Source organism: Myripristis murdjan, chromosome 24, assembly GCF_902150065.1.
Source record: "Myripristis murdjan chromosome 24, fMyrMur1.1, whole genome shotgun sequence".
Lineage (NCBI taxonomy): Eukaryota > Metazoa > Chordata > Actinopteri > Holocentriformes > Holocentridae > Myripristis > Myripristis murdjan.
This window is the reverse complement of record NC_044003.1, coordinates 25,589,628-25,611,453: the sequence shown is the minus strand read 5'-3', so window position 1 is coordinate 25,611,453 and position 21,826 is coordinate 25,589,628. Positions and strand designations below refer to the sequence as shown.

Genomic DNA, 21,826 nt, shown 5'->3' with positions numbered 1-21,826 from the left:
ATTAGTATGAAAAAAGACATTCAGTTTAAAAAAAAAAATAAATAAAATGCATCTCATCCAAGTCCTTTAAAATATAAAGCCTTAAAAGCGCATAAAAATTAAACTCATAAGACCACAAAACCACTAAAGTGCTTGTGCTTTATTGCTGACGACCATTATGGAGACATTATGTAATGTTGGGTTTCATCTTTAGCCCTCTGTGTCAATAATAAAACACATTTTATGTGCAACAGTGCATTTTTACTGCTTATTCCAGCAGTCACACTGGGCAAATGCTATGGTTAAAAAAATGCATATCTTGTAGGGAGATCAAAAACTTTCACTACAAAGGAAAGAGGAATGTTTATTGTTCATATACATATATATATATATGTGTGTGTGTGTGTGTGTGTGTGTGTGTGTGTGTGTGTTCTTTTTTTCTTTCATTTGAATCTTCAAAACAACAAAGAAACCCACAGAGAAAGAAAAGGGAAGCAAGGGAGGAAAAGAGAGAATTACATTAAGAGATTTTTTGTGAACTTTTGCCAACATCCTAAATAATACTGCTGCCCTCAGTTTAATGCTTGCTGCAAAACACACACACGCACACACACACACACACACACACACACACACACACACACACACACACACACACACACACACACACACGCACACACACACACATACACACACAGATAGGCACATAACATACACACACTGAGGAAGATGAATACTTATGACGCCTACTTGTTCCTCATGCCCACCCCCCAAACTCCCTGGCTCCTCGTCGCCATGGTTACAATGATGCAGGTTGCTGTGGCAGCGAAGCCCAAGTCAACTCAACTCACACACACACACACACACACACACACAAATGCATGCGTGCACACCACATACTCACGCAGGCTGTGACGCTACAGAGTTGAGTATAGAGGAGAGTTTCTTAGCTATTTTTGGAGGGAGACAGGTTTTGTTGTCTCACCACTCACTTCCTCAGGTAAACTACCTGTCTGCCTCTCTCTCTTTTTTCCTCCTCTCTTTCCTCTCTCTAACATGCCTTTCCTTCTCTTTTCTTTATCATATAAACAGCGGGGAAAATCCTGCATCCTTCTCCCTCTCCTGATTCCATTCACGAAGCCTCGGTTCGATAAGACATGACAACATTATCAGAACTCTGTGGCAGCATCTTAATTGCACATCAGGAAGTACCTTATCAACCACCTTTAATCCTGTGCCTCCTGGGATTTTTCTCATTTATCACCCTTTGCTCTTGTGCTCTTGTGCTCTTGTGTCAGTTCCTATTGTGACCACCTAGTGGTCACAATAGGAACTGACAGGCGGAACTGGAATTGTGTTCCCGTGTTCCAATTCTTGAGGCGTGTTTTCAAGAAAAGCACACAACTTTTTTTCCCCCACAACTTGTATTTCAGAAACTCAGTCAATCAATTAAATTATGACAACTTTTTTCTAAGTTCATGTTTTGTCATGCTTTGGGGTTAACATAGGTGGAGGCGAGAGATGGGGTGACGATAAATGGAGAGAACAGAAAGAAGGAAAACAGGAGAAGGAATGACAGAGGCAGGGAGAGAAGAGAAGAAGGAAGAATAGGGAAATAAAGAAGGGATGAAGAATAGAATGAAGTAAAGGAGGAGTGAAGGATGGTGGAAAGGAAACAGGAAGTGATAGAGGTGGAGAGAAAGTGTGGACGGAACTGTGAATTCTGCCCAGACTTCTCTCTAGCTCTTCACAGTTCAGCGTGTGCGTGTGTGTGTGTGTGTGTGTGTGTATGTCTGTGTGCCTGTGTGTATTAGACAGCTCACCTGCATATTTATCCCCTTTAGGATTTAGTCATGCTAGTCTTGTTAGTAATAATCCCATTTTCCTCTAATCCTGACCCTCCCCCATCCCACACACACAAACACACCCATCCGTTCTCTCATTTAGACCAGCGGCCATTCATGTTGTTGGACTACTGCTGTCGTTGCTGTGGATTCACGCTCATAAAACGCCATGGACCCTTCTCCCTCAAGACCACACCCAGTGATACCTGGGTAAGACGCCGTAGGATGTAGAAAAATTCTGATAGAGTAGACAATTAAGGTTTCGTAAAAGGATTGTCTCTGAGCTTGTGGAGGCCCAGCTGAGCGATGAGGTGTTTACGAAATGTAGTGCATGCACCCCACCTTCTGATGTGGCTAAAACACCCTTATAAACAAGCGTGCTTTGTCCTCTAAATCACATTTTCATGGTGGCTTTGGATTGCGCACACACTGGAAAGTGGCAGCAACGAGCTTAGTGTGTCAAAAGTGCGGCAGGCCTGTTCATCCAGAGTCGAAGAAATGGATGATAGTGTCCGTAATTCATCTTGTAATGTTTTGACTTCATCGGGAAATTCTAGTCCCAGGTCTTGCGTTAAAGTACTTGAAACGTAAAATTTCTGTTTACGTGTCAGCGTTGGTGCAAAGTGTTAGGTAATAAAGGTGTGCATGCTGAATGGGATTTCTGTTTTTGCCGGGGCATTGAATCAGGCATTGAGAATTGTGGAATATGCGGTGACAGCCCTGTGTCTGGTGATAATGCTTGGTTTTTGAACACAGTCTCGTCTGGAGAAGGCAAACAAAGTGTCTTATGTATTTAGCTCTCTCTGAGGGTATTAGCATTGAGCACAGATGCTTTACTGCTTCCAGACACTTCTCGCGGTCGCCTGAACAGAGCAAAAATAGACTCCATGCGCTTTCTCTTTTTCTTTAAGTAGACACGGCCAGATCACAATAGGTCACAAGACATACAGCACATACTAGAAAAAACTGTGTAAATACAGCCTTACAGTGCAAGGGCAGTGTCCCGATCTTTGTATGTACTTACATTTTCCCTCCCTTTTTTACCACCATTTATTTCATACAAGGGAGCAACTTAGAGATAACGAGAGACGGAAGTGAGAAGAGGCAGATAAATAAATAAATAAAAGTCCACTAATGATGGCATTATGTTGACAGGCATCCTTTAACCCTGTGAAAGCTGAATAAATTTACCTGATTTCTTTTAAGAACATGGGAAAAAGGCGATGAGCAAATGGACAACAAATGACCTGAAAAATAGCAAGAAATTAGTCTGAAATTACAAGGAAATGAGCAGAAAAAATAGTACAAAAAAAAAAACATACAAAAAAGTAAAAAAAAAAAAAAAACATGCAAAAAAGTAAAAAAATAAAAAATAAAAAAAGACCAGAAAATTAGCACAAAAAAAAGAATAGAAATAGTAAAAATTAAAAGAAAAAAATTTGAAGTTGAAGACAGAAAGTGCATTTTGTTTAGAAGGTGAAGCAAAGCCTTTCAAAGCCTGTCTTGGGATACAAAGGGTCGGCAGAACCTTATTTGGTTAATAAGTGTGATGATAAACACTGGCATCAGGTCTCTATTTGCAGTGCTTTTATCTCCTTGAATAGACAGCAGTGTGGAAGCTGCTGTGCCCTGGTCAGCCGCGGTGCTGTAAGCGCCATCTGTACAAGGCAACTTGAGGAAACATTTGAAACATCTCCATCTGACAGGTGACATGGCAGCGTGTGCTTTTAGTTTCTGGGTCATGAAGGAGAAGAGGAGGAAGTGGAGGAGAGCAGCGAGGATTTTCTTTTAGGTCTGGAATCCGTCCAAAGCACCAAATAAGGATGAGGACTCTGTGCCAGTGACTGTCCCCAAGACTGAGCTGTTTATTCAGTGCAGATCAAAATACACCACCGACTCGAAGCTTTATCTTTAGCTTCACATTGGTAGTATAATCATCTCACATCTGTTTTTCCTTAGATCAGTGGCTCGCAGACTTTTTGTACTCTTGTACCACCTGAGAAAATATTGAGCTCTCCAACTACCACCGTTATGACCAACATTAAAATACAGTAGACATCTTTATTGTTAGTATGAGGTTTGTTTATTGTTAATTGTTGTCAGCCACGGCCACACAGAGGGGTAATTCTCATACGCTGTCAGATGCAGCACATCTTTCTTTCTCACGCACACAGCAAATGAGAACAGGAAGAACAGCTGTATTTCATTCATTTACACATACACACACAGTAGGTGGTTGCATTATTGAAAAGAAAGTGCACTCTGACACAGCCGTAAATGTTCTATTTCTTCAAAAAAAAAAAAAAAATCCATGTAATCTAGTTTACAGATAATCCAAACTCCAAAGTAAAGTTTTCAGCAACAAAGATGCGAAGCAACACACATCAACAGAAAATCACAAATTCATTACAATTAAGAACGAACATTCACATTAGAGCAGTCAGTGCATTTGACCAAGAGCTACTTTGTCATCACTGTCACGGTCTGGACAAGTCAATATTACACTTGGAACCAAAACCACACACCTGTTGGAACATTTTTAGACTAAATACAGTCTTTCAGTTTTTCTTTGACCAGGTTTGATGTCTGATGTCAACACTCCTCTACTTAGAAATATAGCCTGTAGCAATATAGCAGGAATCCTAGAAGCAATGAACCAGTTGAACAGATGTTAAGATTTGACCAGCATGTTGGTGAGGAGAGGGCTGTGCCTGCCTCAAGAATGCTTCAGGCCTGTGGTGTCTGCTTCAGAGGAGGCCAGCTTCAGTCTCAGGCTCAGCATCTGTCCTGCATCTGTACTGCGTCTTAATGACAGCAAGTGAGGAGAAGCCTTTCTTGAACAGATAATTTGATGCACAAAAGAAGGAGAAAGCACATGGCCGTATCCGAAAATGCAGGACATTCCCTGTGTTGCTGTCCCCAAAAGTCCAAAGCAAAAGTTTTCTGAAATCAGACTTCACTGGTCCCTGAAGACAGTTCTATTAAACTTTCCTGCACACAAACAATAAAATCCACAGGTTTCGAAGCTGAATGGGTTTCTCATCCAGTTGTTCACTTAGGGGTGGCACTCGGAAATATTCCCTGCAATGTTGCCTGAGTCATGAAGATGCAGAAACAGAAAAGTCTCCAAAGCGGGGAGAGCTGAAATGTCACCTGCCTTGATTTTGATTTCACACAGCTCCATCTTTTTCAGCATTTTGCTGATTTTGTCCTGCACGTCAAAAACGTTGACGGAGAATCCCTGAAGTCCCAAATTGAGTTCATTCAAACGGGACACTCAGCCATACAGTATCTTCAAAACCATCTGACGGGGAAGTTTCTCCTGTAGGAACACCCGGACCTCTCTGTGCTACTCCAAAAGCCTCGAAAGCACCTTCCCTCTGGATAATCACCGTACTTCTGTATGAAGCAGAAGTTGGACATGCTGGCTGCCCATTTCTTATTTAAATAACTTATTTTAAACATGAATTTATGAACTGAAAATCTCGTATTTAAAATATTTTCATTTTAAGTTTTGTAGTATTTTGATAGCATTATATGTTTTCCAATTAATTTGATTTTACAAAATGTGACATTCCTCCATCTACCACTAGGGGGAGCTTGTACCACCGTTTGAGAGTCATGGATAGACAGTAGATAACTAGATAGTGTGCCTCTTATGAAGGAGACCTCAGCAGATGAAAGACTGCTTCAGAATCGGAAAGGCATAGTATTTCATCTGCTCATTGATTACTCCAGTCAAGTCATATTTATTTGTGTAGCCCCACATCACATTACAAATTTGCCTCAAGGGGCTTTACAGTAATATAATTCCCTCAGGAAGTGCAACAGAGCAGGGATGCCTCCCCCACGACGGACAGACGTGCATGGATGTTCTGTGCACAAAATAGATCACAAGTTACATAATACAACACTGACACAGGATAACAACATTACTGTCTACTTATTCATGTGTAAAGTTGATTTTGGCATTTTGTCACCTTCAGAGATGTAATTTCATCTTTTAAAGAACCCAAATGAAAGAAAATGAAAATGACTGCGAAAAGCAGCGGTATCCAACCCTAATATTCGGCTCATCTCACAGCATTAAGAATCAAAATTTATTATATCATGGCATAGTCAATAATGGCATACTATGATATCAACAGCCTTCTGATGATTCCCACTCTGAACAGCAGAATTTGCATTAGAAACTGTTATTCCCTTTTCATACCCTGCATTCACTGAGTTGCTGCTATTGAAAAGCCAAAGAAGCCTTCATTATGTTAATAGTTGTGTAGCTGGCTGAATAGACCATAATAGACCGGTGTGCATTATTTTCAGTGAAATTACATCCTTCCATGGTATGCACTCACTTCCTATTGTGTGAGGTTAATATGTTGGCAGTATCAGACATAATTGTGTAATTTTCATGTCCCCATTTCTCCCACTTTCTCTTTCTCCCTCTTCTCCGACCTCTCTGTCGCCTCTTCAGGTTGTCCTCCAGAATCTGTTGATGTGTATGGTGACCTTCTACTCTCTTTACTACATCGCGGTCAGCCTCTGCATTGGGCTGCTCAGGTACACACACACACACACACTCACACTCACACAAATAATGAGATCCACTGGGTTGCTGTGGAGTCAAATCACACATGCCGTAAGTTTTTGCTCATAAGGTTAAAAAAAAATCAATGTCAGACAAGATTATTCCATCTTTTCTAACAGAATTAAAGTGAAATTTTATCACTTTGCTGCCTAAACTTTTTTCTTCTTCCTCTTTGTCTGTCTGATGTGCTTCCAGGGTTCCTGAGATTGACAGCTTGTTGGCTCCGTTTGACTACACAACGCAGCCATCATGGCAGAACCCCAAATACCTGGGTGAGAGACACTTATCGATTGCTCGGTCTGCATGTCTTTTCATCACTCCGTTGGGAATGAAAACGGCACACCAGTGCATCCTAAAGGCCTGAAGTTGCGCCTCTTTATGTCTTCCACTGGAATTTGTAACTGCAGTCCACAACATTGATGTCAATGATTTATCTGAGATTGACTTCCCTTCAGACCCATAACCCACCCGCTTCAGTTCACAAGGCCTTTACGTCCACTACTGCTGCAACGCTATTGGCACTAAACCTAGCAATAACGAAGCTCAAATCATGCACTGGAAAATAGTGTGGTAATATTGTTTGTAGTTGTGCAGCTGCTGAGAAATTGCACAAATGGATTTATAATGGCCCAGGAGGGGAATTATGTGTTATGAGGGATAGGGAGTCAAATAAAATGTGTGGATTCTTGTATTCTTCTCTCTGTTAATTTTAAATTATTTGCTGGACTGTTTTTTCCATCAGCAGCATGTTTTGGCTGTTGCTTTCAGTGTAAATCAGAGTGTGCAAACTGTCAGCACAGCCCCTATAAGGTTTTCAAACACCTGCGTACAAAACACTTAAATATTCAAATACTGAGATATTACTGAATATTTAGATCAAATCACTGCCATAAATATCCAAAAAAGACATCACATTATCAATCACAGAGACACTAATACAGACTAATACAGCCTATCCAAATCATTAGTCAGATAGTCTAATACATTGGAGGGGAAAAAATGTAATAGCTTAAAATGAAAAAAGAGTGGTGTGCAGGTTTCCCACTTCTTTTCTTTTTATGCTTTTGAGCCAATGACCTGCACCTTTTTGTGTTTGCCTTCTTACTTTTCAAATTTACCGGGTTCTTCTATTCCCAGTCCTCCACTTGGTCAGTTACCCAGGATAAGAGCATGAGAAAGAGAAAATGTCATGACTGTTATTGTATGTCACCTCCCTAAATGTACCTCTGCTGCTTTGTGACAAAGCAACTTTAATATTATATATACACTTTTGTTGGCTTGAATATTGCATGAATGAAACCCCTCGTCTCCTCCCTCCTCTCTCTCTCTCTCTCTCTCTCTCTCTCTCTCTCTCTCTCTCTCTCTCTCTCTCTAGTCAGTGTAATTTCCACAGAAGTGACCTACGTTTTGGGAGGCCTGGTGTTCGCCTGGATCGTGGAGGAGTGGGTTTGGGACTACGCCATCACTGTCACACTCCTGCATATAGCAATGACCGTGGCAGGTACGACACACACACACACACACACACACACTGCAGACTCTGTGTCACCCAAGGCCTGTACATGCTGCACCCCACTAAATGCTAAATGCTAATGCTAAATGTAGAATGGGAAGTGTAAGTGCCGACAATCTGAACAGCACACACACACACACACACACACACACTAAGTGGATCAATGAAGCAGAACAGCTGATAGGATTTGTGCTGCGGTTATGTAACTGGATGTAATGATTCAACTAAGTTGTAAAGATTTGCTTGTGCACATGCACACACACATGCATGCGCCTTCTCACTCTGTAAACATACTGTACACACACACTGTATTGCAGCTATATATGCATCTATCTGTATATCTTGTAATTTAGTCCTTGGAATTCAGAAGACCAACAGTTTCCATTTCATTCTCATTTCCTCAACCAAATCTGAGTCAAGATTCTTACTTTATTAAAAAAAAAAAAAAAAAAAAAAAAAAAAAATGACTGCTCAAAGTATTCGGCTGGCCTTTCACTGCCTCCTGTTCTGTTTCCACAGTGATGTCAGACTTCCCCTCTGCAGAACACTGGTGGATAGCTCTGGGTAAGATTTTGATTTGCTTCCCCGTATCTGTCTGTACTCTCAATAGCAGAACGTTCCCCTTCTCCATTTCTCTCTTTGTCATTCTTTCTGTCAGTTTATCAATCTGGGGGAGATTTTACATTCATCTCTATCTCACTAGCCAGCTGGAGCAGATTTGTTATGTTGTTACCTGTGTTTACAGTAGTCTTAGTGTGAGACGGATATCTTGGATTATAGCTGGTCAACAAACTCTCCTTTAATCTCTCTCTCTCTCTCTCTCTCTCTCTCTCTCTCTCTCCTCAGGTTCAGGGTTGGTGATGATGATATTTGGAGGACAGCTCCTGGCCTATAAACTCTTCAGAAACAACTTTGTGTATCCGACCGAGCTGCAGAACTTCTGACGAGCAGAGGGGCATTAGGATTGAACAGCTAGCCAGCTCATTTCCATAATTTATTGTAACTTACAGTCCTCTTCTTTTCAGTCTTCAATCATAATTAGCATGTTTACATTCGATTGTGCAATTTATCCCAAATCAGCTGCGGTTTTCACTGGCTAACTGGTTAATCTCACAGGTTGACGGACCCACATGGGGGTTAGGTTTTTCAAAGCATCTTACTGCTAAGTTCACCTTATCCCTTGGTTAGGACTGGACAACATTTTAAATAAAATAACAGCGAGATGGACAGCTTGTTATTAATAAATAATAACAGGAAAACTTTGTCTGTTGGCTAAAAATCCGGCCACATTTACAGCAAAAGATCAGAGAGACACCTTTGTCTGTTGGCTCACATTTTAAACTACCCTTTAATATTAATTAACAGAAAAACCTTGTATGGGTCAAGGATGATCTTAGCAATAAGAAACTGGATATTGTTTGTTTTTCAGCCATATTATGTACAGTTAAAGATATCGTTTTGTATTCTGTTTTTTACACCTCACATAAACTATGTGTAATAGACTAGATGGCAGCTGTAACACTAATTGTAACACATACTGTAATTTGACCCAGACTAGATCTACAAACAACACAAAATGCCTTGCTCTCCTTTCTTTAATCTTTGCTTAGAGGTGACCGTCACATGTCCATCTTCAGGAAAACATCACACACAGTCCTTTGAACCATTTGGCTGTGTTTGCACCAGCAGGTCAAATGACAAATCCTGATCTTTAACAATAGTTTGGCAAAGCCGTGCACGCAGTGTTACTATATGTGGCCTGTATTCATCAATGTATGACACAGAAAATATCACATCACAAGATCAGATCTGTACCACCTGTGGTTTTTCGTTAAGTTTAAAATCAGATCCAAATCACCGTGTCTTTGATTTCATTGTCTCATACCTGAGAGGACTGAACCTGTACTACAACGACCAATGACCTACCAATAGACTTTCATGAGTAAGACAGACTATTTATATAATAATATAGCTATGGGTTTAGATTATTAGAAAAAAACCTGTTGGAAACATTAAATACTTGCTGCAAAATGTGATTGTCTCTCTCTCTCTCTCTGTGCATGTGCATGTGCGTTAGCGTGTGTGTGTGTGTGTGTGTGTGTGTGTGTGTGTGTGTGTGTGTGTGTGGCTGGCCTGACAGTAGCCTAGAAACCATTAAAGAGCAGAATGTGTTTGTTCTCTGATAAGACCCAGGCCGGTTGTAAGGGCTCGTGTGAGTAGCACAGCCCCAGTTATAGCCACACTAACCCTCTACAGAAAAAGGAAATCTTTTTTTTTCTCCCACAGCAAAGCCAGGTCTACGGCTGCTGTTAAAATGAGATATTTTTATGATTGGACACGCAGGCACCCAAAAGCCTTGAGATGGGAACCGGCTTGCAGTCATTCCCTCTGAACAGCTGTGACGGTGAGATAGTTGCCTTACCATAACCCTCACAGCTCTCCTCCTCGGCTCTAGCTAGCTGGGTCACGTCCGATAATAGAACCCAATTAGTGGTTTGTAAATAATATAGGTATAGGTATAACAATAAAAAAAAAAAAAAAACAGCCCTAGTTAATTAGTCAGGATGTGTAAAAATGTACACTTAACATTCAGTGCTATGTGGTGAAATAATCTATCCTAAAATAAATAAATAAATAAATAAGATTTCTTGAACATTTGCGGTCTTTTTTTTTTTTTTTTTATCTTAAAGCCAAGCTGTTCAGTCATGGTTTACATAGTCATATTGAAAATGGCTACAAAGAAGCTTGATGCATTTTCAATCAAACTTTCTCACATTTCTGACTCCCAACCTCTAAGTGTCCTCTTATCATCAGGTGACTGAAACAGGTTTAAGATTCTGAAACTCTGAAAAAGAATTGTGCCTCAGACTTTTTCCCCCCATTTATTCTAAAATATTTTATTGTGAAATGCTAAATTTTATTGATTACATGAAGCAGGTAAGGTCAGAGAAAACAGGTTGCATCATGACATCTCTGCATCAGTATAAGACCAAAATGTGTTTTCTTAAGTGAAAGTCTCCAGTTTATATGACACAAAGATTTTTTTTTTTCTTTTCTTTTCTTTTTTTTTTTTTTTTTTTTTTTTTTTTTGCAAGGCACATCAGTTGTTTCTGATATGCACCGTTTAAGTAACCACCTATACTGATTCTGGAGAACAGTTCGTCCATGGTTGGGTTAGAACTGTAGCCAGACGTCAGGCTGCCTTTCTGTTTGAAAATGGTCATGTAGCGACCCCTAGTGCCTGTTGTGAGAAGTGTGGCCTCACAGGCACCAGGCAGCCACCCGGCTCTGCATTGCTTTCACAGGTGCATTTCACACAACAGGCCAGGTGTGCTCCAGCAGATTGACGAGGCAGATGTCTTGGCTCAAGGTTCACGCATGTTGGACAATTATTCAAAAGAAACACAGCCATCCTGTAATCGAAAGTTCGGCTCCAAAATACCTGGAAAACTAATCAAATTGCTCATTAAGTTCATGCACTCTTTTGCAGAAGCGGGCATATTGTTTTTACTAGGACAGCTGCTTCCTCTTTAGCATGTACATCATGTTGAAATTGTTTTATGCATACCACATTTGGGCAACGTGAATTTCTGAAATTTACTTAACACATATGAACAACTCTTAACACACTTGTTGCACGGTGGAGCCCGCAGCAGAGCCCTACATCAAACTCACTTGGGTCACATGATATTTAATTGACGACCGACTGGCTTCAACCGAGCCGCCAATGTTGACTCTCAATTAGGCTCAACAGCAAACTGTGAGTTAGCCGCACTAAAACAGAGAAATCCCGTTGTTAACGACCAGTCCAAGATGTCAGGGAACGGAATAACACCCAGAATAAGAATGATGTTACACCCTGAGCTGCCGAGGACCTACAGCCAGGTACATTTACCTTACCGCAGTTGGCTAAATGCTAAATTAGCAAAGGCGCGTTTATGTGGGCGCTAGCTTGATAGTCAACGTTACTTGCCTAGTTTCCCTGAAAAACGGAGGCCCGCCGCATACATTATATATTTTTTTTTACTTACAACAGTTCCTGCCCTGTGTCTTTGTCTTGTCTGTTAAATAATTGTTGTTTCATGCAAAGCTGCACTTTCTTTGGAATACTTAACATGCATGATTGTAAATTAAAGGGGGTTGCCACCCATTTTTAATTTTAGCCTGCTGTTCCTGACGTGGACCCAAACTGAGTGTAAAATCCGGTTAATTCCTGCTAGTAGCATTATAATATAAACTTAACTCTCCTTAAAATGAAAACCCATTCGACCCATTAGGATATGTATGTCAGTTGAAACACCATTGAAACTGTTGGTTTTCAGGTCTGGCATCTACCCAGCTACTGAGGTCCGGAGTCAAATTGTGCAGTTCCAAAAATGTCCACTAGGTGTCTCTAAATAGCTCAGCATGCCTGGACTGTTTTTTTTTTTTTTTTTTTTTTTTTTTGGCACTGTCCCCCATGTAGTTTGATAGGCAGGGCAATGAGAGAGCAAGCGATGCACTGTGTACTCTGTTCATTTTTCTATATAAACATCATAAAGTTGCATTTTATTCCTTAAGTTTTTGTGTGATTTTAATACTTTGCAGCCACATATTTTCATTCAGAAAATGCTTGTTTTTACTAATATAGATATGACGTTGGACTGTGTGGTTTTTATCATACAGATTTGCCTGGGTGAAAGTTTTTTTCAGGGGAGTGTGCTGGAGTGTGCACATAATGTCTTAAACACTTGAAAATATTGGTTGGGTATTGTTGATAACTGGAAATTTATGCTAAATTGAAATATAGTCAGCTAATACAGCAGTTTAGTTGATATTTTCTTCAACTAAGATGCCAGCATTCAAAGTTTGTCACAATACAGAAATTCAGTAATTTGTCAAGCTGTTTGGCAGTACAAATGAAATTATATGAAATATTGGTGCTTTGGCATCACATGTTTATTAAAATATTAAATACATATTAAATCAAATGTAAAGATTTCCTAGGTTTCACAGAAGCAGCAAACTTTGGATTAAAATGCATGTACATTATGTATTGAAATATTCAGTATTTTCTGCTGAATCGAATGTTGTCAGGGTCTACTTTTTGCAGTACATCTGTCGGAAATCACCTGGGCTATGCTAGCCTAAATTAAAAGGCTACACTCAGGCTCAGGCCACATTAAGTTAGTATAGACTTCAACTGTAATGTTAAATCTTGGTGTGGTCAAAAACACAATAACTTTCCTTATGCCAAACACAGGTGTGCTTACTCAGACTTTCAGGACATACTGTGGATCTCTCCATGCACAACATTTCACCATGAACCTCTGAAAACACCTCAATATCTACCAATATCTACCTCAATATCAAAACAGCAATCCAAGTAAAATGTTTTGCTAACACCAAAGAGAGTGAAAACAGTGTGCAGTCATCATTATAAGGCTTTTCTTCCCAACCTAGAGCCCTTTTAATCGGCTCAGCCATCAGATGGAAGACATCTTGGGAGATGGTGGTATCCTGAAAGAGGTGATCCAACCTGGAGAAGGCCCACCCATCCCACACAATGCCTCAGTATCAAGTATTTATATTATCATTTTCCATTTGAAAACCTCCAGACTAAATTATTTGTCCTTTCAGTAATTTCTCTGTTAGCCATTTCAGTCGTTCTAAACCTGTCATTATTGTCCCTTACCCCCCAGTCCATTTCTCTGCTTTCCTGGAATACTCTAACCAACCTTTCGACACCAACTGTTACATAAAGTACCCTCGGATGATGAAGTTAGGCAGAGGTCAGTAAAGGTTCTCCTGAAGACCGTCAGAAATACCTTTTTCTTTCAAGTTACTATTGATTGAAGTCACTGTTTATAATCATTTAGGATCATCTCTGCATGTGATCTTGGTGACATTTGGATGCTTTTTATTTAGTGTAGGTACAAACACGAATATTGAAATGAACCTAGCAGGCGACCATCTTTATGCCCTTGGATCATGTCCTCCCTCCTTTGTAAATGTTCCACAGATGTGACACTGGCTGGTCTGGAGATGGGTCTGCTGACCATGAGGAAAGGAGAGTTCTCCCGTTTCCTTTTCCTGCCCCGTTATGCCTACGGAGAGATGGGCTGTCCTCCTCTCATTCCCCCCGATGCCATGGTTCTGTACGAGGTTCAGGTCCTCGACTTCCTTGACTCAGGCCAAGTGGACGAGTTTGTTGGACTAAGCGTGGTAGGGAGACTGTAGGTGCTCTGTGGTTTTTCTGCCACGTCTCTGGGATAGTTGATTAGATGAGATTATCCTTTCTCACTTGAAAGCAATGAGTGTCAATGGTATGATTCCACCAGAAGTTATATTTCGCATCTTTTGATGAACCTGTTATTTCTTTTTTCTCCAGTTCTGCAGCAAATAGTAAACTCAGGAAAATTTAACATTTCTACTCCATGTAATAAATACAACAGTCCATCAAAAATCCCTTTCATGGTGAAAGATTCCAGTTTCAAAAGTGTGCAATGTGATTCATGATACTATAATTTGGCTTCTTTTGGGTTAATGAAGTCAGTGCCTTTTTAATACAACAAAACAATATTTCTTAATAGCAAAAATATGTGGACCTGAAGTGAAGGTGCTTTTGAAGTATTTCAGTTTTAGATGTTGACTAACTGCTGTTGTCTTCTACCTTCTCTTCCAGGAGGAGCAGAACAGTGCTCCTCTGAACACGCTTCTCAACGTGGTCAGCACGCTGCGCGGCTTTGGCAACCGCTCCTTTAAGCAGAGCCGTTACGAGAGTGCCAAAGATTCCTATAAAGAGGTAGAGCTAATGAAACAAACCCAAAAGACACATGTTCAGCAGAAACCATGTTCATGTTATTTTTCACGTATTTTGGGCCCGCAAGCCCGATTAATTTCTAAAGTGAAATCTTCCTGCTTTGTTTTATGTTCCATAGCACACTTTGTGAATAGTGTAAACTTTTAGAACATGAACTCGCCTGTGAAATGGCGTACTAATGAAACTGTGATTAATGGTATTTAATAATGACATGTCCACTTGACTGACAGGCGAAGATGTTGCTGGAGAACAGGGAAACCAGGAACGATATGGAGAGAGAGAGCATCAGGACAGCACTACTTCCTCTGTACTTGAACCTTTCCCTCACCGAGCTCCGTCTGGAAAGCTCCCACAAAGCTCTGAAATATGGCAAAATGGCCCTGGAAATTGACACCAACAATACAAAGGCTCTCTTTCGCTGTGGCCAGGTCAGAGTAGGCCTGTCACGATAACAAATTTTGCTGTGCAATTAATTGCGTCAGAAATTATTGCGATAAGCGATAATATTGCGTAATATTGTGCTTTTAAGACCATTTTTATTATTGTTGTAGTGTTTACATTTTCAGACCATTCTTTAAACTTATATTATGATAATAAAGGCATAATGATGTAAGTACACACTTTTGAAGAGAAATAAACATTTATTCAAAAAGAATATTTAAAAATGTAAACAAGAAAATTTTAATATCCAAAATAAATAACACATAAAAATACCAAAATAAATAATTAAAGACCATATGAATACAAAAAATTGTCCAACTGATAACAGAAAGTGCACTGTAATAATAATAAAAAAAAAAACACAACCAGAAACATTGAAATGGACTCTCAGTCTCTTATCAAAAATTGCACTTGAATAAAAACCAAAACCAATATAAAAAATATACTTTTTCTCTATTAAGGAAAAAACACTCAAAAACTACACACAACCAAAACAATGAATAAAATGGATGATCAAGTCTTTGTAAACAATACCTAGATAAATATTAAACATTAGCAGAGAGGTATAGAGACTAACATTCTTCAACAGTCAACACTTCCTTTGCGTCTTGGCTTGTGTTTTTTTCTTAACTGGGAAAACTGTGCAGGGTGGTTGTGCTTTAGTTGCTCATCCCTCTTTTAGTTTGGATAGTTTTAAAACAAACGCGGCACAGCGGCTCGTCCAGGTTACTGGGCTCCCCTCTCTCATTTGCTTTGAATCCAAAACATTCCCACATGGGGGTTAGGCTGCATTTGGTTTGGTTCCATGTCGTTCTGGTTCGCTCTTTTCTCCGCCTCGTCTCTACCTCACAAGGATCGCACTCTGTGTCTGCTTTAAAAGATTATCTACACACATGAATTGTCGGAGCTCCCAGTGAACTTGAGTGTCAGTATGTAGACTTTTATTGAGCTGAAGAACATTCACAAACAAATATTTTACTAAAGTTTAATATCACTTTAAAGATGTGAGAAGGAAAAAACTTTAAAGGCACTGTGACAGCACAGACGAAGCCAGAGGCAGGATTCAACATTTCAACTTCTGGAGAATTTCTTGACATTATTGTTCCTCTGTTAGTGTCCCAGTGAAACACTGCAAACGGTTTTAAACAAAGTCATAATTGCCATTTCACATCAGTATAGTTTATCTGCTGATTGACAGAACACAGTTATTTTCTTTATAGCTTAGAGTTGACAGTACCTGCACCTTGCATGCTTCTGTTTTTAAACCAGCAAGATAAGCATGATCTTAGGGGGAAAATAGACACATCTTTAGAGGGAGCAGTGTTAATTTTGACAGCCATTTTAATTTTAGTCTTAGTCTTCTTGACGAAAATGCTTATTAGTCTTAGTCACATTTTAGTCATTGCTGTCCTTAATAGTTTTAGTCTAGTCTTAGTTGACGAAAATGAAAGATTTTAGTCGAGTTTTAGTCATATATATACGCACGCACGCACACATGCCTTTAAAGTTTAAACTAATTGAATCATGCCAATACAGGTAGACTCTCCCATCAATCGAGATGAAGTGCAACCATGCAGTACTTACTGATATACTCAGGATTGTACATTACACACTTGTAAAATTGATAACAGTAGAATCACTGGTCATTACACAAAGACAATCAAGAAACAAAACATTCTTTCTTTTCGATCGTGGCTTTATTTCCGAGAACCAGACCTTGAGTGTACAGCTATTTTTAGCTCATCATCGTTCCATCTTCGTCATGGAAAAAAAGGGTCGTTGACGAATATATTTCGTCATCATAATCATTGAAGAAAGTAACACTGAGCAGGAGGACACATTGGTTATAATCAATTGAAGGAGCTCCACTGATTGCAGAGGCAGCGCTACCTGCTCTTATATTCCATGCACATCAGTATAAGCTAATTTAATCCACAGTGCATTTTGTTGTGTTTTTTTTTTTCATAACTAAAGATAGTTGCAGTATTTTGACTGATTTCATTTTTTGCAGGCCTACCTGAACCTGGAAGACTATGAGAAAGCCCAGGCTTGTCTCATTAGTGCTCAAGCAAAGAAGCCGTTTGACACTGACATTAACAACCTGCTGAGGAAAGTAGCCATGTAAGATGAAGTCCCTATCCACTCAAAAATGTGTTTATGTTTGTGTGCCCTAAAATGTCTTACATGGACTGTATTGACTTGTAACTGCGAAGTTTGTCATGTCACTAGAGGTGTTTTCACAGTCCTCTACTGAAGGTAGAGGAGTGTGTGTGTGTACGTCCCTAAAATCTGACATTCAGGCCAGCTAGATTTGGTACGTCACAAATCCAACAGCCCGTCAACTGACTGGGTGTTTCTTTGCATGTCAGTAGCACCAGGTCCACCAGTTGCTGCCAGTATATTAAGAGCTGTTTTTTTTTTTTTTTTTTCCTTCAAAAAAACAAGATCATCTTGAAATGGCTGCTTCACATGGATAATATTAGTGTAGCTAAGAGATTTGCTGAAATTTTTTTTTTCATGGTTAGATGATAAATTAAGGTGCAATTTTCATGACTGTCACAAGCTGAACTTCGGTGTCCTGTGAACAGAGCTCTGGGAGGTGGGTGGGCAATATTTGTGTATTCATTGAGCTGCACATTTTTAATGAGGCCAAGGTAGTAAGGGATTGTTTTGATTGACAAAAACTTGTAAATATGTAATATTGATCATCAGAGATAAATTTAGGGGCTTAATATATGGCTGGAGGGAGACTTTAACCTTCTTAATGGGTTTCCAGGTGCTATAAAGACAATTTGGACAGAGAGAAAGACATGTACTCAAAGATGTTTAAAGACCTCAAGGGTCCAGTGAAAACATGAAGATGAGGTAAAAGGTAAGGAACCCCTGTCTGTCTTAAATGTGAAAACTTTAAAAATCTGAAATTACTATCGGTTACCTGTTTTTCATTCCAGCCACTGTTTCTCCCTATAGAACAGATGATCTGATTGGATTTTTGAGCACCTTCCTGCATAAATTTGCATGCTAGTGAAAATTACCATGCAAATTTAAATAAACTAATATTTCATGAACACAGTTTAAGATAGAAATAGTCAGTGGACTTTTTTTACTGTCTGGATGTTTCCAGAAAAAACGTTGCCATAGTTCTTATGTTCTTAAAAAATAACTGCCAGAAGTCCACCTGAATGGCAGGAGGCTAACAGTTAGCATTTGGAGCATCCAGCCAGTATCCAACACTCAGTAACAGTGACGGGAAGATAGCACCACTACTGTCCTGCAGAACAGCTACAGGGGAAGTAAAAATTATATCATTTTTCAAGTTGGGTGAAATATCCCATATAAGTCATGAAAAGGAAATACAGAAACATGGACTAAGTTTTGCTTAACAGTGGATGTGAGGGTTGGGTTTCTCTCTGAGGTTGCAGTTGAGGGACATTAAGAAGCAGAGACTACACCGACAAGCAAAGGCAGGAAATTACATAATTTCCTCACACATAGGCCTTTATATTGTGGATGGTTGATAAGATAAGAGGCAGTATAGGATGTGTATGGTGTGCAAAAGACACACAGGTTATTTACATACAGAGTCTATCATAGCCCTGATCAACCCTAACCCTAACCGTCCCACTGCTTCTGAATGTTTGGCCTGTTTACTACAATTTACCCATGTTTTACATTGCAGCAAACCATTTTGCAAATCTTGTGGGGGTACAAAAGATTCTTTGGTTGAAACAGCCTCCTTATAATGTGCTGCATCTGTGGCTAACAGTGTCGTCACCATTCATAAATCACAGAACTTATAATTGGCTGTGTAAAGCAAACTGCTCCATTTCAAATCAGGAAAACACAACAGTGCTGCTGCTTTTAGGAAAACTAATTTGGATGACTTTTTACAGTGATGGAATACTGGAGTGAAGAACGTGTGAAGTCTCTGAAAGTTCATTTTCACACCATAGTGGAATGAATGGAAGCCAAAGGCTGGACAAAAGGGAAGGAAAATTATGTGAAAATACAGCTGCTTGCTTTAGCTGAAGATTAGCAGAAGTTTAGTTTCAGTTTACACACTTTGTAGATGTTACACCAAACATGCAAAATTATATGCATGATTCTTTAAGTCAGAGTGATTTTTTCCTGGTTTGTTAATACTGTTTTTCTCCCTGGTTTCCACTCTGTTTGGAATGCTGACTAGTTCAATGAATATGTCAAACAAGTTGTAAAAAAAGATTCTGCTATATTCCTACAAGGACTGCTTGTTTGTAAATGTCCTTAATATTCCTTGACTTTCCCTTCCCTCTCAGAATTCCATGATATCCCAGAAATTCCATGCCTGCTGGGAACCTTGAATAATCCATGTTAAAGTATACTTTGTACAGGACAATAAAAGACAATGTCCTTCACTGTTTTCATGCTTGGTGCCTTCCTTACTCATGAGATGTAATTTGTTCTTCTCTTTAGCCCTGTGTCTTATTTCATGAAAAGGCCCTGGTCATTTTGTCTATAGCCTACCATATAGACATCTAGCAGGAAAAGGCTTTTCAGGATAACTACAGTACTCTAAAGGGAAAATGGTAGGAATTATTTTCTCACTGGTGCTAAACAATGTTTCAAAGAAATGTGGGACAGGTCTTCCATCTAATTTGTTAAATAAAGAAAGTGAGTTTGATGCTGTATCGCAGAATTTCTACAGCCCCAAATGATGTCAAAAATCATCAGCTCATCATGTAAGAATGTCCAGTGTATATATGAGAAATTAGTCAATTAAAGGCACAATTTTCTTCTGGAGAAAGGATTTTGGAGAAGCCAGGGCCTGAACCCAGGGCCTCATAACCATTCGAAGTGAAAACCGTGTTTCTAAAAGTGGAAAATGAGCATGTTTCCCCCTGGTGGATCTGCTTCAAACTCAATGGGGATGTGAGGTAAAGAGCAGGATTATTGTTATTTATGTATTTATTTATTTATGGGGCCAATACTCATACCATAGTTTAACACCAGGTCCAAAGAATGCCCGTGGTTATGTGCAGACGCCACAACATGTTGCTGAAGACCAAATGCATTTAATCAGAAACTCTACGGAAAATGAATCGGCATGGTTGTCAACATGGATATTTAAATCACCACCTAAAATAATTCTATGAAAACTAAGAGCAGTGGATGAAAAAAAAAATCATGACTGCTGACATCGGTCACCTTAATTTGGGTTGTGAGCCACTGCAGCTATACCTCCACCACACCCACTGAAACTGAACTGACTAAAACAATCATAACTCACAGTCATCCCCAGCTTGCAACCATGTCTCTGTTAAAAACATAAAATCAAGCTGACTGGAAAAGATAGAATCATTAAAATAAGTCTTGCTAGAGCGAGCCCTCACATTGACAAGACTGAGTTTAACTGAGGTAAAAAAGAAGATAAAAAACTATAGGATGTAAGTGAACACTTAATAAATTAGTTGACACAGCAGATCTTGTAGGCCTTACACAAATCTTCATTTTGCTGATCTTAATAAAAATACCAACAAATGGTCCAAGTCCAATTAAAGATGGTAGAAGCAGAACTAAAAGCGATAGGGACTAGGACCTGGGAGACATCACTGTTTGGACTTGTTAGCAGGTACAGGCTGGTAGTATGGACTGTTGCTCATTGACATAACATGAGCATGGTCTATGCCAAATGACAGGTTAGCAGAGAGTATCTGCATTCCAGTTTTGTTTAAGTGGAGCCTGTCCACTCCGAAAAGATGCCTCCTGTCCCAGAAAACATTAAACTAGTCTATAAAATCCATGATTTGGGAGTTGCAGGCCAAGGAGCCCCATTCCCCAGCCACAGGTGGAGGTTGGGCCGCAGATGAAAAACACTGCAGTTGGATTGTTTTACAGTGTTAAAAAGACATAGAAAGTGGCACTTAAGTAACTCAGACTGCATCTGCAGACTGTGAATCTGAATCTGACTCTAAACATAAAGCAACAATTCAATACAAAAGTTGAATGGGTCTTATGTTTTCTGTTGTCGCTTAATTTGGGTCTATGATTACACATGCCTTACTGTGCGGTGGCACTTTTATGCCAGTTTCGTTTTATCTCAGTAACAATTTGTCCAATTAATACAGAGCCTCACTGAAGCTTTGCGCAAATTTTCGTGCAAATCAGCCACAAGATAGTGTTTTTTCTCAATAAAAACTTTTAAATTTGTCATTCAGGTTAACCCTTATGCTCAGTTTGGCCGTTGGCTGCCCCGGCTGACATGCTGTCTTTCAGAGTCTCCTAGATGACAGAAGGAATTCATGGCTGCCAACGTATGCTGTGCTAGGTTGTTGGCAAGGGGGCTATATATAACAAGTGGGGCCTAACTCTGGCCTATACGTCCCTATATAAAATGACCTATTGTGACATGTAGTTTAATCACAGCTTAAGGACACTTTGTCTCTCCTCAACACTGTTATCCCTGCTAGTTAAGCCTCCTTCATTGCTGCTCTGGACCTGCCTCTGGAGACTTGCCTCGGATACGTGGTCCTGTAGGTCTGACTTGTATGGACTCGGGGGGCCACCAGGTCCGACTTTCGTGGAGGGTTTGGACTGCGTTAATAGCTGCTCGCAGGTCTAGTATTTTCTGTTTTTATTGTCAATTCAATTCAATTTTATTTATTTATATAGCCCAGAATCAC

The 21,826-nt window shown here is 39.7% G+C and overlaps 2 protein-coding genes across 4 annotated transcripts; both read left to right on the top strand.

Moving 5' to 3' along the window:
* Nucleotides 1–1,900: 1,900 nt before the first annotated feature.
* On the top strand, nucleotides 1,901–9,960 carry tmem244 (transmembrane protein 244). Of its 2 annotated transcripts, none has more exons than XM_030046567.1 (6): nucleotides 1,901–2,033; nucleotides 6,298–6,383; nucleotides 6,607–6,683; nucleotides 7,787–7,912; nucleotides 8,444–8,488; nucleotides 8,628–9,960. In XM_030046567.1, the coding sequence occupies exons 1-6, from the start codon at nucleotides 1,941–1,943 to the stop codon at nucleotides 8,681–8,683; spliced, it is 483 nt and encodes a 160-aa protein (XP_029902427.1). In that variant the 5' UTR covers nucleotides 1,901–1,940; the 3' UTR covers nucleotides 8,684–9,960. The 2 variants fall into 2 exon arrangements, with proteins under 2 accessions (XP_029902427.1, XP_029902426.1); XM_030046566.1 differs by having other exon boundaries at nucleotides 1,902–2,033; nucleotides 8,771–9,960.
* Nucleotides 9,961–11,313: 1,353 nt separating this feature from the next.
* On the top strand, nucleotides 11,314–19,566 carry fkbp6 (FKBP prolyl isomerase 6). Of its 2 annotated transcripts, none has more exons than XM_030046565.1 (9): nucleotides 11,314–11,809; nucleotides 13,367–13,484; nucleotides 13,606–13,695; nucleotides 13,926–14,128; nucleotides 14,589–14,708; nucleotides 14,957–15,154; nucleotides 17,179–17,288; nucleotides 17,944–18,039; nucleotides 19,463–19,561. In XM_030046565.1, exons 1-8 carry the CDS (start codon nucleotides 11,738–11,740, stop codon nucleotides 18,023–18,025), a joined length of 993 nt encoding a protein of 330 aa, XP_029902425.1. In that variant the 5' UTR covers nucleotides 11,314–11,737; the 3' UTR covers nucleotides 18,026–18,039; nucleotides 19,463–19,561. The 2 variants fall into 2 exon arrangements, with proteins under 2 accessions (XP_029902425.1, XP_029902424.1); XM_030046564.1 differs by having other exon boundaries at nucleotides 11,315–11,809; nucleotides 19,061–19,566.
* Nucleotides 19,567–21,826: the final 2,260 nt, after the last annotated feature.